Source organism: Kogia breviceps, chromosome 3 (assembly GCF_026419965.1).
Source record: "Kogia breviceps isolate mKogBre1 chromosome 3, mKogBre1 haplotype 1, whole genome shotgun sequence".
In the NCBI taxonomy this organism is placed as follows: Eukaryota; Metazoa; Chordata; class Mammalia; order Artiodactyla; family Physeteridae; genus Kogia; species Kogia breviceps.
This window is the reverse complement of record NC_081312.1, coordinates 173,006,717-173,025,694: the sequence shown is the minus strand read 5'-3', so window position 1 is coordinate 173,025,694 and position 18,978 is coordinate 173,006,717. Positions and strand designations below refer to the sequence as shown.

Below are 18,978 nucleotides of genomic sequence, written 5' to 3'. Positions count from 1 at the left end.
AGAGATAGGAAGCAAAATGGTGGTTACCAGGGGCTGGGAGCACTGGTAAATGGGGAGGTATTGTTTTATGGTTATAGCATTTCAGTTTGGGATGATAAACAGTCCTGGAGATGGATGCAGCGATGATTATGCAACAATGTGAATGTACTTAATGCCACACAACCATACACTTAAAAATAGTTAAAATGGTAAATTTTATGTTACATATTTGTTACCACAGTAAAATACTAAAAATATATCTAACAGAAAACAATGGCCAAACGAAATCTGGATATCCAGTGCAACTACCTTCCAAACATTTATGTTGAAATTAAAACATTTATTCTAATTAGAATTTACTATCAAAAGATGGTCACCAAAGGATCTTCTTCTAAATATATTTCAAGGAGCAAGGAGATAATTTCAGAAGGAAGATCAGAGATCTAAATAGAAACAAATAAGGAAGAAAACTGGATCTAAAAATTTTATACTTTTTTCCTTTACTAAAATCTTTTTAGGTAAGAAGATTTCAAAGAAAGAATATGCATATCTTGACACAAAATTTTATATCAGCAATTTGGGGCTTTTAAATGACGTTCTGAATAGATAATTTTATTTTGATTATCCATATGTCTGTTAAAGCAGACAATGTGCAATAATAAGATCAAATATCAGTGGTTGAGAGTCTGCCTGCCTATGCAGGGGACACGGGTTCGATCCCTGGTCTGGGAAGATCCCACATGCCGCGGAGCAACTAGGCCCGTGAGCCACAACTACTGAGCCTGCGCGTCTGGAGCCTGTGCTCTGCAACAAGAGAGGCCGCGATAGTGAGAGTCCCGCGCACGGCGTTGAAGAGTGGCCCCCACTCGCCGCAACTAGAAAAATCCCTCGCACAGAAACGAAGACCCAACACAGCCAAAATTAAATAAATAAATAAATTTTTAAAAAAATTAAAAAGAAATATCAGTTAAAATAATAGCACCAGATATTCTAATTCCCAATATTCTTTCCACAAAGTAATAGAAATAATTTATGTAGAAAAAAATCCTAAATTGAATAAAGGACATGTTCTTGGAACAATGATATAGCTAAAAGTTAAAATGCATATCCCTCCTCTACTACATTAGTAGAGTAGAGCCAATTGGCATCTCAAATGAAGCTGAAATTTTCCAACATATTAAGTTCATTGGGACATAAAATATATTTGATTTCACACGATCATATTTTTCTTCCAAAAGAAATGTAATCTATGTTGTTTCAGTTACATTCAACCATTAAAATAGCTTATCATACAACCTTTCTTGGTTTTTATTTAACTAGAATGTACTTCAGGGGCTCAAACAGTAAAAACAGTTTAATTTTAGCTTGATAACCAAGATAATGCCAACAACATTGTAATTTCTAAATTTGCTTATAATATAAATATTTCAGTAAGGATCAAGTTTATGAGAAACACAAACACATATATTATTTAAGAGAATGCAAATGTAGTGCTTTGTTTTAGAGTTCCTAAGAACCAAATTGTAAAATGCAAAGGAACATATCTAAGATACAAAAGCATATTATTGAGAATTATGTAACAATATCACTATTACCAATCATTTAACAGGAAATGAGATAATCATTACAAGCTAGTATATCAGGTACTAAAATTTAAATCATTTCAGTAGTTATTCAACAAATACAGTGTAAGGCATTACCAGTTCAAAGTTCACAAAACACTGTCTTTAGATAATTCCATCCTTGACTTTCATTATGATCCTAACACTTTAACCAAAAAGAAGTGATTTCCAGGTCCCAGTCATTTCTTATTCTCTCATACAAACACTAGGTTTTCCTTCCTTCTCCCATGCTTTGTTTTCTTTTTTCTTTCTGTTTCCCTTCCCAATCTTTCCCATCATGCCCTATGATTCAATTTGTAAAGAAACTTGCTATATTTTCAAGGCTAGTGATCCTCCAAACTACAGTCTACAGCCAAAGTTATCCTTTCTCAATGGAAGTCAGATCATGTCACTCCTTTTAAAATGTTGTGTGGCTCTTCGTTTCATTCAGAGTAAAAGCCAAAGTCCTTATAATAACCCACAAAACCTACCTCCCCATTGTGTCTCTGATCTCCTATTTCACCACTTCCACTCTGATTCCTCTCCAGCTACACTGGCCTCTTTTTATACATGTCAGGCCTGCCCTGCCTTGGGGACATTTGCCTTCCTATTCTTGGAATGCCCTTTGATAATTGATTGGCTAATACCCAAGCCTCCTTCAAGTGTTTGCTCAAATAATGTCATTACATTAAATTTTCATTATCTGTTTTTATCTGTATTATTTACATGATCTGATTAGATTCAGAAGAAGTGAGGTTCTGCTACCATTAGAAGTTATTACTAGCACTCCACTCTACTCAGTTATCATTTAAATATTACCTGTAGTTACCTAGAAAGCAGTGTTCATTAAAAGTGAAACTGTACAAATCCAAGTGGTAGTTTCCGTAGGACAATGTGTAACACATAAGAAATTCAGGCATTACTGGAGTGAGCTGGCTATATTGGAGTTTATAGCCAGAGTACATAAAAAGAAATTCCTGGCTCAGAACTTTCAGTTCTTGGTTTAAGGCTTGTTCAGAGATCCAGGATGTTGCCAGGATGGCCCTAAAGGAATTTCTTTTTGCCTGTAGGCACGAGGTTGATGTAGGCAAAAATCAGACACAGAGTTTGACTTACCAGATTGCAGAATTATAACAGAGGGTTGAAATCAAAGCTGGCAAGCAAGGTTTTTTAAGTGACATTTGGCACACTGGCCGGGAAGAAGTTCTATCATTAGAATCAGAATGGCACGTTTAGAAAATTCATACAAACGCAAGTGATTCAAACAATAAAATCAAACGTTTGGTACCAAATGCTGAGATCAGTCAGCATTTAAAAGCAGATAAAACAAATCACTCTAAATATTTTAAACAGAAAGTGATTTCATAGAGAGACTTATATATCTGAAAAAACTGTTGAAATAGTTGGAGAAGTGATGTACAGTGAGTTCCCACAGGAATGACTCCTGTAATTGACTCCCCAAGAGACCAACTGCTGATACAGAGATCACAGAACATTGTTCTTGGTGACAGGTGGAAAATTAGAGATCTTCTAAGAGTAACTAGGGACAAGCCAACATCCAAATAAACATCATAATTACATAGCATGTAACAACTGAAAATAATAAGTTCCTTTGTTTTTTGTTGGGTGCTAAAGAGGCAATTACTCAAGCTCATGAACTAAGATCACAACCATATTCCATCCTGTGGGGAGAAGAGATGGAAAATGGAGGGAATGTCTCTTCTTTTTAATTGTACAACCTATAGGGTGCATGTAGTATCTGTTCAGATTTCACTGGCTAAAATTTAGTCACATGGTCTATACCCACTGAAAGGGAAACTGAGAAATATAGGGGGGTATTTTTTAACTTAAAGATGGGTTGATAAGAGTATAAGGTCAACATATAAAAGGCAATTATATTTGTATATACCAGTAACAAAAACAAAGAGAAAATAAAATTTTAAGAGACTATTTTTGAAAATCATTTGCCTTTAGCATTTAAAATATTATATAATAATGCTCCTTCCATAAAAACTATAAACATTACTGAGAAAAATGAAAGATTACCTAAATATATCTGTTTATCCTTACCATATACAAGGTTAATATTTTAAAAATCAATTGCTTTTCTACATTACAGCAACAAAAAGAAAACAAAAATTTAAAGATACCACTTACAAAAATTATAATTTTCAAAAGCGTAAAAAATATTTAATAACCTTACCATAAATTATAATACATTACTGAATATTTCAATCTATGGGAATAACATGTTTTTCCATTTATTGCAGCAGTGAAACATTTAGCCATGTGCCTATCTAAATATAGGTATATCTTACATACTACAAGAAAACATATGGCTATTTCAGAACAAATAGCAGACTACCACAGCTTCAGGCTTGAGTGATTCAATAAAAAATGACACCTTCTTTAGACAGCAGAACTTACTTTTATATGGTTAACTTGTATAATAATCCTACTGTAGTAAAGCTATATGGAAGAATAAACTTTAATAAAAATTCATTAGTTGCTTACCAAATAAAGAGAATTAAAAAACTGATATTATGCCAATATTAACTAATATGAATTATAATTAACAATATGCAACATTATTAACACTTTATTATTACTACTTTATATGAAAACATTCTAAATAAGACATAATGATGTCATTTATTTAAATTTTATTCAGCAGCTTCTCCCTCATAAGTAATGAGGGAGAAACTGCTGGACAAATATTTATAAAACAGCTTATCAAAATTAATTTTATTATTTTTTTCTTTTCTTTACTGAGGTATATTTGATGTACAATATTACATAAATTTCAGGTGTACAACATAGCAATTCACAAGTTTTAAAGCTTATATTCTATTTATAGTAATTATAAGACATTGGCTATATTTTCTGTGTTGTACAATATATCCTTGTAGCTTATTTATTTTAAAAATAGTAGTTTGTACCTCTTAATCCCCATCCCTATCTTGCCCCTTCCCCCAATCTCTCCCCACTGATAACCACTAGTTTGTTCTCTATATCTGTGAGTTTTTCTTTTTTGTTAGATTCACTAGTTTGTTTTATTTTTTAAATGCACACACACACACACACACAGACATAAAAAGATGAAATTTTGCCATTTACAATGGCATGGATGGACTTGGAGGGCATTATGCTAAGTGAAATGAGTCAGATAGAGAAAGACAAATACTGTATGATATCACTTATATGTGTAATCTTAAAAATAAAAAATAAAACAATAAATAAAACCATAACTAATTTTAAATACTCTAAAAATGTTGGCTAGCATTTTCAGGAATGTTCTTTATACAAGTTGTAGAGAACTTTATACAATACTTGTTCTATTATAACTGAAATTAGAAGAAGGACAATTTATAAAATATAGTTATCACTAGCAATAGAGAGATTTAGGACATAAGACAGAGGAGGGCTGGGCAGGCACCTTGCTACCATAGTAAGGAAATTTTAGTTCTCTTTGGAACAAACATGTAAAAAAGCAGAAGGATTCCAGGAAAAAAAATGTATTGTACTAAAGGAGAAAGGAGAGGCTATAGAGTTAGTTAGGCTATTATTATTACATCCATGAACATGAGATGAGTATTTTTTCAACAGACGTAGGTAGCACAAAAGAAATACAGCTTTCAGACTTTAAAAGTCCCAGTCCATCTCTGCCAATTCAAATCTGAACTCTCACAAGTCCAAGTGCTGTCCAAACGTATCTACCATCATGTCCCCTTGAAAACTTCAAGTATAGCTCCTTCCTACATACCGTTAGTAATGTGTTTCTAAAATTCAGATGTTCTGTTTTGAAATGCTATATCCATAGCCAATTTCCCATTATTTAAGTGTGAAAAATTATAATGCATGACACATCTACCCATCTAACCCCAACTACGTTCTAAAAATGCAAATGAAACACAGAGGATCACCAATAAAGGTATTATGTTTATCCCTACATTTATAAGAGCCATAAATTCTTTCAAGCCAGTGATGTCTATCATGTTGATTAGCTGGTGTTTTGAGTCTTCCTTAGACTAACACTACATGTTTACATGAACAAACTTAGTAGTGAATCCTTCAGTGAGATATTATAAGAGTTCTTTAATTATTTTTTAAATCGATGTCTTCGAAGCCAGCTCTTTTGTGACAGTAAATACTTTGAAGGGAATAGGCGGGGCAGAGGAGGTCCGAACCTTTGTTTTAAGCAATGAATGGAACATGATGAAGGAAAACTAGCAAGTATACAGCATGCTTTTAAGAAATTTCAATTTATGCACACTTTAATCTCATAATCTCTTCAGCGGGGAAGAGAACTGGCAGTAAAAAGGGAGATAACATTTACTAAACACTGACTGTGTGCCAATGGTTGTTTAAAATATACTATACATGGGCTTCCCTGGTGGTGCAGTGGTTGAGAGCCCGCCTGCCGATGCAGGAGACACGGGTTCGTGCCCCGGTCCGGGAAGATCCCACATGCCGCGGAGCAACTAAGCCCGTGAGCCATGGCCGCTGGGCCTGCGCGTCCGGAGCCTGTGCTCCGCAACGGGAGAGGCCACAACAGTGAGAGGCCCGCATACCGCAAAAAAAAATAAAAAAAAATAAATAAAATATACTATACATGATCTCGATTATCTTTCAAATCACTCAGAAATAGATTCCAATAGCCCCATTTTTATAGATAAGAAAGATAAGAGAGAGGTTAGTAGATCAGGTGACATTTCATAGGGAGTAGGCAGTACAAAAGTCCAAATTCATCTCTTTAAACCTCAGACACTTGCACTTTGCACTAAACATCGTGTACAGGGTTCACTAAATTATAAAGCCAAGTATAATCAGCCAGATTTCCCTAACTCAGGACTCTGAGTTGCTGTGTCAGCATTCTCATCAGTTGAATGAATAAATGAATAAATTACTGCCAAGTATTTCAGGGAAATACTTGAACTCAAAGAGAAGCTAATCCATTCAGCCCCCATTGTCTTACATACGTTTTCTTAAACGAAAGTTGATTCCCATGTTATACCCCAAAATATAATTGCTGTATAACTCATATTTGGAAATTACTATGGGGATTTAAAATACACCTGCACATGCCCACACAAATTAAGACTTGATCCCTGTCCTATTATACTTAAATTTTTTATTAAATATCTGCCAATAACACAGAGAATATGATAATGGCTGAATCTGCGTATGGACATTTAGAAGAGGAATCTTAGTTATCTTTCTCTTATTAAAATTCTTTAAACAATTATTTTTATCCATCATCATTTAGCAATTAACAAAATTGCCATCAAAATACGCTCTTAAATATAACTTCTAGAGACTCAATAATAACTTAAAATTACTTTTGCTAATAAAACTCTGGGTCTTATTTGACTGATTAGAATCACTGATTCCAGATTCAGTTCAATTGCATCTTCCTAAATATATATGTTTTGCCTCCTCTTGTCTTTTCTTCTTTTTTTGTGGTACATGGGCCTCTCGCTGCTGTGGCCTCTCCCGTTGCGGAGCACAGGCTCCAGACGCGCAGGCTCAGCGGCCATGGCTCACGGGCCCAGCCGCTCCACGGCATGTGGGATCTATCCGGACGGGGGCATGAACCCGTGTCCCCTGCATCGGCAGGCAGACTCTCAACCACTGTGCCACCAGGGAAGCCCTGTCTTTTCTATTTTAACCTGTCCTTGACGATGTTATTAGCCTATGTACATGAATATAGATGAAAAGTGTGCATGAATTCAAGTCACTTCCAAAAGTTTAATGGCTGTAGCCACTGCTTGTGGAACATAATGCCATTTACCCTTCTTTAATCCGTGAAAGTACCAAGTTAAGTGTTTTTTCAGTAATGAGAAATTGAGAAACATTAAACATTTCAGATACACACATACATACACATCAGTCATGACAAATCAAAAATACTGAATTAAAGATGTTTTCAATATATGATAAGATTGAATGATTACAATGTAATATAAAATAATTATATGTTTGTGATCTCTGCAAGAAAGAAAATTTTGCTAAAACAAATGGTAGAAATATATCCTTAATAAAATACAAATAATGGAGGCTTACACTCAAATGTCTACTCCATCTAAGGAATACTGGTAAAGATGCCCAAAATATAGGATAATGTAAAATGATATGATTTTTATTGAATAAATGCCTACCATATACCAGACATGAGACTAGGTAAATTATGTAGATGAATACCTCTTTTTATTTTTAAGAGTCTAAGAACCTAAGAAATAGTTCCTCTCTTCTAGATGAGGAAATTGAGTCTCAGAGAAGTTGTACAACATATAGCTAGTAAGAAGAAAGTCTGAAATTAGTACCTAGTCCACTAGAACCTGTGTACCTGTGCTTTCCCACTTAGCCTGGGAGTATATTTTTTTGCTTCTATTCAAATAAGAATACAACTGCAATTCTTGAGAATTCACAAATTTTACCCTGACTAATGGAACCCCATTGTCAAGGACAGATATGAAAGTGCCCTACAGTATTCACTTCATCTCCTGTGCCATCCACTGGGGTAGCCACTAGCTATGAGTGGCTATTGAACAATCAAAATGTGGCTACTCCAAATTGAGGTGGGCTGCAGGTATAAAATACACACTGGATTTAAAGACTTAATATGAAAACAAGAATATAAAATACCTCATTATTATCTTATATTGCTTTTGTGTTAAAGTGATAATATTTTGGGTATATTGAGTTAATGCAAATATAGTCTAAAAATTAACTTCATTTTTTTAAAACATAACTACTAGCAAATGTAAAATTACACATGTGGCTTACATTTGTGGCTTGTATTATACTTCTGCTAAATGTCTCTGATATTCCTGAATTCTCTTGCACCAACTTTCATTAAGATCAATAAAAATCAGTTTGGCTTTTCCCTTTTATTTGTTCGGGATACCCCCCCAATATATATTTAAATACATATATACTTATACACACAAGTGTATACATATATACACTTATATACATATATGTACACATACATACTGCCTTCCTTTAAAATATCAGAGACTCCAAAAAGAGTCCTCTGAACTCATGATGCAGTCATAGCTTTTCTAAATCATTTCACAGTTTGAGTCTGAAAATGCTTAGCTTTTCACTTCTACCAAGAGAAAGGCATATACTTTTAATTTCTGGAGATACATAAAGGTACATCGAGTAGTTTTTAGGAATGTTAACTCCATAAGCATTTTTTTAATTTGCTGCATTTGAATGTAAGCCTCACAGCTGAGATAGCTATGAAAACATTAAATTATTTCACCTGAACTTTCAGAACGCTTTTGATAATATAAATAATGGCAATTGGTTTTTTCAGTTCATTGGTTTTTTTTTTTTTTTGGCTTAGACTCTTTCTACTGCAGCCATCCATACCAGTTATTATACATCCTATGAATGAATACTGTATCTCTTTTTGGCTCACTTTGTATTCTTTCATTCTTTTTTGTGTGCTTGTTTTCTAAGACCATTCAATATCCTTGCAGTATATGTTCATTTTGAGGAAAAAAAAAATTGATATTCAAGGTGGTCCCAGTGTAGTTCCCGTTTAAAACCCAGTTTAGCTTCATAAAGGAAATTATCTGAGATACTTCTACACAAGGTCCTGTTTCAGTCAAACCACCCGCCCACATCCACCTCCAAGGTGTGCATGGTACAACCTCTGCTCTGCCTTGTGCCTTAGGGCCTGCCTACAGTGCTCTCCCTGCCTCATCCATTATATGGTCTGCCGGGGTTCACGCTCGGTCTCACTGTGCCACAAAGTGTTTCCCTTCTATGAGCTCCAAGTGTGTTTCCAAACTCCTGCCCATCCTGTGCAGCAGTCTCAAATTAGCTCCCTCCATTGGATGTTTTCTTTATCTTCTTTACATCCTCATAACGTTTTATATATTTTTCCTAGCACTTTATTATATCCAAACTAATATTAGAGTTGAGATGTTTTTCCTATTCTCCATTACCATGTTGAGATATTCTTAAGAGCAGAGATTCTCTTAATTTCTTTTCATCAAAATTTTTAATAAACACCTAAAATAGCAAAAGGATATACAAATTACTCTAGCAATATATGCCCTTAATTTTATAATTAATATATAATTTATACCACTTCGTATATATTTTTAAATTTTCCTTTTGGAAGCCTTTTTTTGTTTCTTTAAGAAACTTTATTCCAGATTTCACAGATTTAAAAATTTTAAACTCCTAATGAGATTGGTTTGTTCCTCTGACATCCCACTTAGTAGCTGTTCGCTAAAGTTTAAAGTGGTTCAACATAAAACTTTTGCTCCCTCACTACTTGGATGCTATGAGATTACTTTTTATTATGATCAAAAATTTTTATTTAAAAGGCCAGACCTGTACAAGAGCTGTACATAGCTGCCAACAAACCTCCCACACAGAATGAAAGGTGAAGTTTTTCTCAAGAAAATAGATAAGGGGTGGAGTCAAGTTGGAACACTAGGAGGATGTGGAATTCACATGTCACAACCAGGGCACCAACCAGGAACCAGTGGGGGACCACGGACACCTAAGGGGACAGGAGGAAATCCCAGTGACCAGGTAGGATGTGGGGCATGGGGGGAGTGAAGGGGGAGGAGAAGTGGAGGCAGGCGCCCCTAAGGGGTGGCTGGGGGAGGGGAAGGGATCCCACGCCCAAAGGGGGAAATTGGGGAAGCACTGGCATGGCAGAGGATCAAAAGAGAGCGTGGCCAGGTTTCCCCTGCCAACTTGGGCCCCCAGGAATCTGCTGAGATCCCGGGCCTGATCCTCTGCCCACTGAGGCCCCCTCCAGCTGCGGGTCCTGAGGGAGTGGGAGGGAGGGAAGGGGGAGTAAAAGTGAAGGCCGGGCCTCTGGGATCAGCACGCTTGAGGGGCAGCAGGGGAGGGTAGGAGTTCCTACACCCAGCGGAACCCACCCACGGTTAGGGGTAGAAGGGCGACAGGGAGATCCTTGTGGAGACAGTTGGGGAGGGGTGCAAAGGAACAGAAGGGAATGCGGCCAGTGCTTTCCTTGTCCACTTAGGCACTGGGAAGCCTGCTGGGTTCCCGGGCCTAAACCACTGCCCTCGGAGCCTCCCTCCTGCCGCGTAGAGCCCAAGCCCTGCCCCTACACCCCCACCTAGAGCCCCACCTCTAGAGACCCCCTCCAATGCGCTGGGCCTAAACCCCACCCACATACCCTCACCCAGTGCCTTACCTCCAAACTCCAGAACTCCACACTCCAGAGGCACTCCTTTCAACATGCTGCCTCTCCCCTTCTGTATAGGTCCTAAGCAGAGGCCCCACCACATACTTGAACATCGCTCCCCCACCTGCCTAGGTCCCGCCCCACCCTAAACTGTGCCCCTTCCTAAGTTCCACTCCCACCTAAACTCTGCCCCTATAGCCAAGGGTTTTGTTTTCTCTTTTCCACTCTTTTAGATTGGGGTTCTGTTTTACCTTGTAGATTCATTCTTATTGATTCTTTTATATTTTTATTTTTCCTAATAAATTTTTATTTTTCTATTTGATTTTATTCTTTATACTTTGTTATTGTCTATCCTTTTGGCTTGTTCCCCACCCCCCTTTTAAAAAATTCTTTTTAATTTTTTATATATTTTCTGTTGTGGATTTATTGTACCTTGTTGCAGTTATTTCCATTACAGTGTTATTTTTCCTAAGTTTTTTTTATCTTTCTAATTTTATTTTGTTTTTTATTCTTTGATATTGTACTGCTCCTTTTTTTTCTTTCCTCTTTCTTTTTTTTTTTTACTGTGCCACGAAGCTTGCATGATCTTGGTTCCCAGGCTGGAGGTTGGACTGGAGTGCCTATGGTGGGAGCTGTGAGTCCAAAATGCTGGACTAACAGAGAACCTCAGACCCAAGGGAATATTAATCAGAGTGAGGCTTCCTGGAGGTCCTCATCTCAGCACCAAGAACAGGCTCTATCCGACTGCCTGCAAACTCCAGTGCTGGACGTCTCAGGCCAAACAACCAGTAAGAGAATACAGCATCACCCATCAAAGGAAAAAAAAAAAAAAAAAAAAGAAATGACAAAATAATATGTTACAGAAAAAGGAGCAAGGTAAAAACCTACAAAACCAAATGAATGAAGAAGAAATAGGCAACCTAACCGAAAAAGAATTGAGAATAATGATAGTAAAGATGATCCACAATCTCAGAAATAGAATGGAGAAAATAAAAGAAACATTTAAAAAAGATCTAGAAGAACTAAGGAGCAAACAAACAGTGATGAACAACACAGCTGCTGAAATTAAAAATACTCTAGAAGGAATCAATAGCAGAATAAATGAGGAAGAAGAACGGATAAGTGACCTGGAAGATAAAATAGTGGAAATAACTACCACAGAGCACAATAAAGAGAAAAGAATGAAAAGAATTGAGGACAGTCTCAGAGACATCTGGGACAACATTAAATGAACCAATATTCAAATTATATGGGTCCAGAAGGAGAAGAGAAAAAGAAAGGGTATGATAAAATATTTGAAGAGATTATAGTTGAAAACTTCCCTAACATGGGAAAGGAAATAGTCAATCAAGTCCAGGAAGCACAGAGAGTCCCATATAGGATAAATCCAAAGAGAAACACACCAAGACACATATTAATCAAACCATCAAAAATTAAACGCAAAGAAAAAATATTAAAGGCAGCAAAGGAAAAGCAACAAATAACATACAAGGGAATCCCCATAAGATTAACAACTGATCTTTCAGCAGAAACTCTGCAAGACTGAAGGGAGTGGCAGGACGTATTTATAGTGATGAAAGGGAAAAACCTACAACCAAGACTACTCTACCTGGGCTTCCCTGGTGGCACAGTGGTTGGGAGTCTGCCTGCCAATGAAGGGGATGTGGGTTCATGCCCCGGTCCAGGAGGATCCCACATGCCACGGAGTGGCTGGGCCCATGGACTGTGGCCACTGGGCCTACGCGTCCAGAGCCTGTACTCCACAATGGGAGAGGCCGCAGCAGAGAGAGGCCCGTGTACCACACACACACAAAAAAAGATTACTCTACCCAACAAGGATCTCATTCAGATTCGATGGAGAAATTAAAACCTTTACAGACAAGCAAAAGTTAAGAGAATTCAGCACCTCCAAACCACCTTCATAACAAATGCTAAAGGAACTTCTCTAGGCAGGAAACACAAGGGAAGGAAAAGACCTACAAAAAAAAAAAAAAAAAAAAAACCACAAACAATTAAGAAAACGGTAATAGAACATATATATCGATAATTACCTTAAGTGTAAATGGATTAAATGCTCCAACCAAAAGACACAGACTGACTGAATGGATACAAAAACAAACCCATATATATGCTGTCTACAAGAGCTGCACTTCAGATCTAGGGACACAAAAAGACTGAAAGTGAGGGATGGAAAAAGATATTCCATGCAAATGGAAATCAAAAGAAAACTGGAATAGCAATCCTCATATCAGACAAAATAAACTTTACAAGAGACAAAGAAGGACACTACATAATGATCAAGGGATCAATCCAAGAAGACAACTGTAAATATTTATGCACCCAACATAGGGGCACCTCAATACATAAGACAAATGCTAACAGCCATAAAAGGGGAAATCGACAGTAACACAGATATAGCAGGGGACTTTAACATCCCACTTTCACCAATGGACAGATCATCCAAAATGAAAATAAATAAGGAAACACAAGCTTTAAATGACACATTAAACAAGATGGACTTAATTGATATTTATAGGACATTCCATCCAAAAAACAACAGAATACACATTCTTCTCAAGGGCTCATGGAAAATTCTACAGGATAGATCATATCTTGGGTCACAAATCAAGCCTTGGTAAATTTAAGAAAATTGGAATCATATCAAGTATCTTTTTGGACCACAACTCTATGAGACTAGATATCAGTTACAGGATAAAATCTGTAAAAAATACAAGAACATGGAGGCTAAACAATACACTACTAAACAACCAAGAGATCACTGAAGAAATCAATGAGGAAATCAAAAAATACCTAGAAACAAAAGACAATGAAAATATGATGGCCAAAAACCTATGGGATACAGCAAAAGCAGTTCTAAGAGGGAAGTTTAATGCAATACAATCCTACTTCAAGTAAAAAGAAAAAATCTCAAATAACCAACCTAACCTTACACCTAAAGCAATTAGAGGAAGAAGAATAAAAAACCCCAAAGTTAGCAGAAGGAAAGAAACCATAAAGGTCAGATCAGAAATAAAAGAAAAAGAAATGAAGGAAATGAGAGCAAAGATCAATAAAACTAAAAGCTGGTTCTTTGAGAAGATAAACAAAATTGATAAACCATTAGCCAGACTCATCAAGACAAAAAGGGAGAAGACTCAAATCAACAGAATTAGAAATGAAAAAGGAGAAGTAACAACTGACACAGCAGACATACAAAGGATCATGAGAGATTACTACCTACAAGCAACTATATGCCAATAAAATGGACAACCTGGAAGAAATGGGAAAATTCTTAGAAATGCACAACCTTCCAAGACTGAACCAGGAAGTAATAGAAAATATGAACAGACCAATCACAAGCACTGAAATTGAAACTGTAATTAAAAATCTTCCAACAAACAAAAGCCCAGGACCAGAGGGCTTCACAGGCGAATTCTATCAAACATTTAGAGAAGAGCTAACACCTCTCCTTCTCAAACTCTTCCAAAATATAGCAGAGGGAGGAACACTCCCAAACTCATTCTATGAGGCCACAGTCACCCTGATACCAAAACCAGACTAAGATGTCACAATAAAAGAAAACTACAGGCCAATATCTCTGATGAACATAGATGCAAAAATCCTCAACAAAATACTAGCAAGCCGACTCCAACAGCACATTGAAAGGATCATACACCATGATCAAGTGGGCTTATCCCAGGAATGCAAGGATTCTTCAGTATACTCAAATCAATCAATGTGATATACTATATTAACAAATAGAAGGTTAAAAACCATATGATAATCTCAATAGATGCAGAAAAAACTATCAACAAAGATCAACAACCGTTTATGATAAAACGTCTCTAGAAAGTAGGCGTAGAGGGAACTTACCTCAACATAATAAAGGCCATATATGATAAACCCGCAGACAACATCGTTCGCAGTGGTGAAAAACTGAAGTCATTTCCTCTAAGATCAGAAACAAGACAAGATTGCCCACTCTCACCACTATTATTCAACATATTTTGGAAGTTTTAGCCACAGCAATCAGAGAATGAAAAGAAATAAAAGGAATCCAAATCGGAAAAGAAGAAGTAAAGCCGTCACTGTTTGCAGATGATATGATAGTATACATAGAGAATCCTAAAGACGCTACCAGAAAACTACTATAGCTAATCAATGAATTTGGTAGAATAGCAGGATACAAAATTAATGCACAGAAATCTCTTGCATTCCTATACACTAATGATGAAAAATGTGAAACAGAAATTAAGTAAACAATCCCATTTACCATTGCAACAAAAAGAATAAAATACCTAGGAATAAACCTACTTAAGGAGACAAAAGACCTATATGCAAAAAACTATAAGACACTGATGAAAGAAATTAAAGATGATACAAACAAATGGAGAGATATACCATGTTCTTGGATGGGCAGAATCAACACTATGAAAATGACTCTACTACTCAAAGCAATCTACAGATTCAGTGCAATCCCTATCAAACTACCAATGGCATTTTTCACAGAACTAGAACAAAATATTTCACAATTTGTATGGAAACACAAAAGACCCCGAATAGCCAAAGCAATCTTGAAAAAGCAAAATGGAGCTGGAGGTATCAGGATCCCTGACTTCAAGCTCTAGTACAAAGCTACAGTAATCAAGACAGTATGGTACTGGCACAAAAACAGAAATATAGATCAGTGGAATAGGATAGAAAGTCCAGAGATAAACCCATGTACATATGGTCACCTTATCTTTGATAAAGGAGGCAAGAGTATACAATGGAGAAAAGACAGCCTCTTCAATACGTGGTACTGGGAAAACTGGACAGCTCCATGTAAAGGAATGAATTTAGAACACTTCCTAACACCATACACAAAAATAAACTCAAAATGGATTAAAGGCTTAAGTGTAAGGTCAGACACTATAAAAACACTTAGAGGAAAACATAGGCAGAACACTCTATGACATAAATCACAGCAAGATCCTTATCGACCCACATCCTAGAGAAATGGAAATAAAAACAAAAAATAAACAAATGGGACCTAATGAAACTTAAAAGCTTTTGCACAGAGAAGGAAACCATAAACAAGATGAAAAGACAACCCTCAGAATGGGAGAAAATATTGGCAAATGAAGCAACTGACAAAGGATTAATCTCCAAAATATAAAAGCAGCTCATGCAGCTCAATATCAAAAAATAAACAACCCAATCCAAAAATGGGCAGAAGACCTAAATGGACATTTCTCCAAAGAAGATATATAGATTGCTAACAAACACATGAAAATATGCTCAACATCACTAATCATTAGAGAAATGCAAGTCAAAACTACAACAAGGTATCACCTCACACCAGTCAGAATGGCCATCATCAAAATATCTACAAACAGTAAAGGCTGGAGAGGGTGTGGAGAAAAGGGAACACTCTTCCACTGCTGGTGGGAATGTAAATTGATACAGCCACTATGGAGAACAGTATGGAAGTTCCTTAAAAAACTAAAAATAGAGCTACCATATGACCCAGCCATCCCACTACTGGGCATATACCCTGATAAAACCATAATTCAAAAAGAGTCATGTACCACAGTGTTCATTGCAGCTCTATTTACAATAGCCAGGACATGGAAGCAATCCAAGTGTCCATCGACAGATGAATGGATAAAGAAGATGTGGCACATATATACAATGGAATATTATTCAACCATAAAAAGAAATGAAATTGAGTTATTTGTAGCGAGGTGGATGGACCTAGAGTCTGTCATACAGAGTGAAGTAAGTCAGAAAGAGAAAAACAAATACTGTATGCTAACACATATATATGGAGTCTAAAAAAAAAATGGTTCTGATGAACCCAGGGGCAGTACCAGAATAAAGACACAGATATAGAGACTGGACTTGAGGACATGGGGTGGGGGAAGGTAAGCTGGTACGAAGTGAGAGAGCAACACTGACCTATATACATTACCAAATGTAAAATAGATAGCTAGTGGGAAGTAGCTGCATAGTACAGGGAGATCAGCTCGGTGCTGTGTGACCACCTAGAGGGGTGGGATAAGGAGGGTGGGAGGGAGACTCAAAAGGGAGGGTATATGGGGATATACGTTTGCATATAACTGATTCACTTTGTTATACAGTAGAAAGTAACACAATGTTGTACAGCAATTATACTCCAATAAAGATGTTAAAAAAGAAAAAGAAAGTATATTAGTCTGAGGTATCTGAAATGCTTTTACATTAAATTCACATAAGTATACTCATCCCTCAACAGAGTCTTGAAATGTTTCTTTTCCTCTGTACTATTCCATATAGTGCTGGAAACATCAGGCAAGGAGCCTGGCTTAACTATGTGTCAATGGGAAAATATTTATCTAGAAACCTACTCTTAACCAAATTAAAACACTCCCTTGAAAATATATGAGGAAGTTATGGCAGAAATGGCAGTGCTCCCCATTCCACCCACCATGTTAAAAGTCAGTACAAACAAATTAGTTCATTCTTCTTAAAGCACTTTTGTTTTTGTTAATTAAAAGATATAATTTATATACAAAATGAATGGCACTTTTATTTTCTACTCTAAACGCATGGTTTAAATATTAATATATGTCATATTATCAACTGATAAAATTTGTTTTTGTTTTTGTTTTTTTGCCACACCATGCTGCATGTGGGAGCTTAGTTCCCAGGCCAAGGATTGAACCCATGGCCCCTACATTGAGAGTGCAGAGTCTTAACCACTGGACCTCCAGGGAAGTCCCAAAATTTGTTCTTTTGTCTTTTTAACACTATATACTTCATTTTCATCTCATCCTCTAATATTTTATGAATTAATGCTACTTGCTATTTCCACTCCTTACAATATTGTCACTGTATGCATTATATTGGACATCTACCAATAATCTAATTATTTAGACAGATTACCCCTAAATTTTTAGGTGAATGGATGGACATATTCAATCATCTAAACTATTTAAATATATAAACTCAACATTCAAATGAATAAAGTATTGGTCTAAAAAGAATAAAGTAAATAACATAGCCACAGTAACATCTAATTAAAATTGAGTAAGTCTGTTCTTGATGTTCTTATATTGTATTAAGAGTGAATTGACATTTACTAAGGACTGAATTCTGAATCAGACTGAAAACAAAGGAGTCTTAGTTTATTGATCTAAGAAGAAATTGACTAAACTCGGAACTGGGGAACTGGTAAATATACCAAAGCTTGGAGAAATGTTGGAAGACAAGTTTATGAGTAAAGACTTGAAAGATAACATTTTAGATTCACAAAGATTTTTCTTTATGAAAACAATGATTTACTAGGTGTTTATGTCACTTCTTTTCCATTCCCTTCCTTCCCACCTACCACTCTGTAAAAGCACCACACAAACAAATTAAAATGTACCTGCTGGAAGAGGCACTTTGAGTTCCTCTTCCATGGAGTGATGGAATGATAGACAGTTCTTTGTAAGCACAATGTCATCCAGTGCAATATCTCCATGGTGGCCTTTCCCAACTCTGCCTTCAAATTTGAGTTGGAAGTCCTCATCACCAGACAGGGATAATTCTTCCCGCTGCCAGAAATTGCCTTGTTCTACAGTGAGGTTAAGTAGGACCTTCGTTTGGTTTGAGACTGATACCTGGATCAAAGTGAGCGCTCCAATGCCATGTCCATACATGTGATAATGAAAAATGATCTGTAACCAAGAATCAGAATATTATATATAATTAATACAATTAATTTCACCTTATTTTCAATTATATCATATTGTCCTCTCCTTTCTTAACAGATTCCTGAAGGAAAATTAGATCTGTATGTTCTACGGCTCTGTGAGTACTCTACCAATGAATGAAATTAGGCCAGCCTTAAATCATATGTTGCAAAACATGGAAAATAGCACAATAAGGATCAAATAGAAACTTAGTTGAAAAATGAGCAGAGTTCACTTCCTTTCTGTGACTTATAAAAGTAGGATTCCTCCAAAAACTCTTAAGATCCACTGTCAAAGGAATAAAAATATCATTAAAACATGATGTATTATATAGAAAGACTTTTCATGATTAAGAAATATCAGGTACTGAAGAAAATCATTTCTAATCTCATGAAACTTAAATCATTTTCTTCAAAATAGCAGAGTACTTTACTGCTTATTCCACCACATCCTTGCACTTGAAGCACATTTTTAGTTCTACAAGATCCTCAGGGCTGTACTATACATAGCAAAA

At 36.2% G+C, this 18,978-nt stretch overlaps 1 protein-coding gene across 1 annotated transcript in view; it reads right to left on the bottom strand.

Annotated features, from left to right (window-relative positions):
• Positions 1–18,978, bottom strand: part of MALRD1 (MAM and LDL receptor class A domain containing 1) — a 628,554-nt gene that overhangs the window by 313,171 nt on the left and 296,405 nt on the right. The window contains exon 26 of the mRNA XM_059059255.2: positions 18,158–18,449. Coding sequence (XP_058915238.1) covers positions 18,158–18,449 — 292 coding nt within the window. The remainder of the gene's footprint in view (positions 1–18,157; positions 18,450–18,978) is intronic.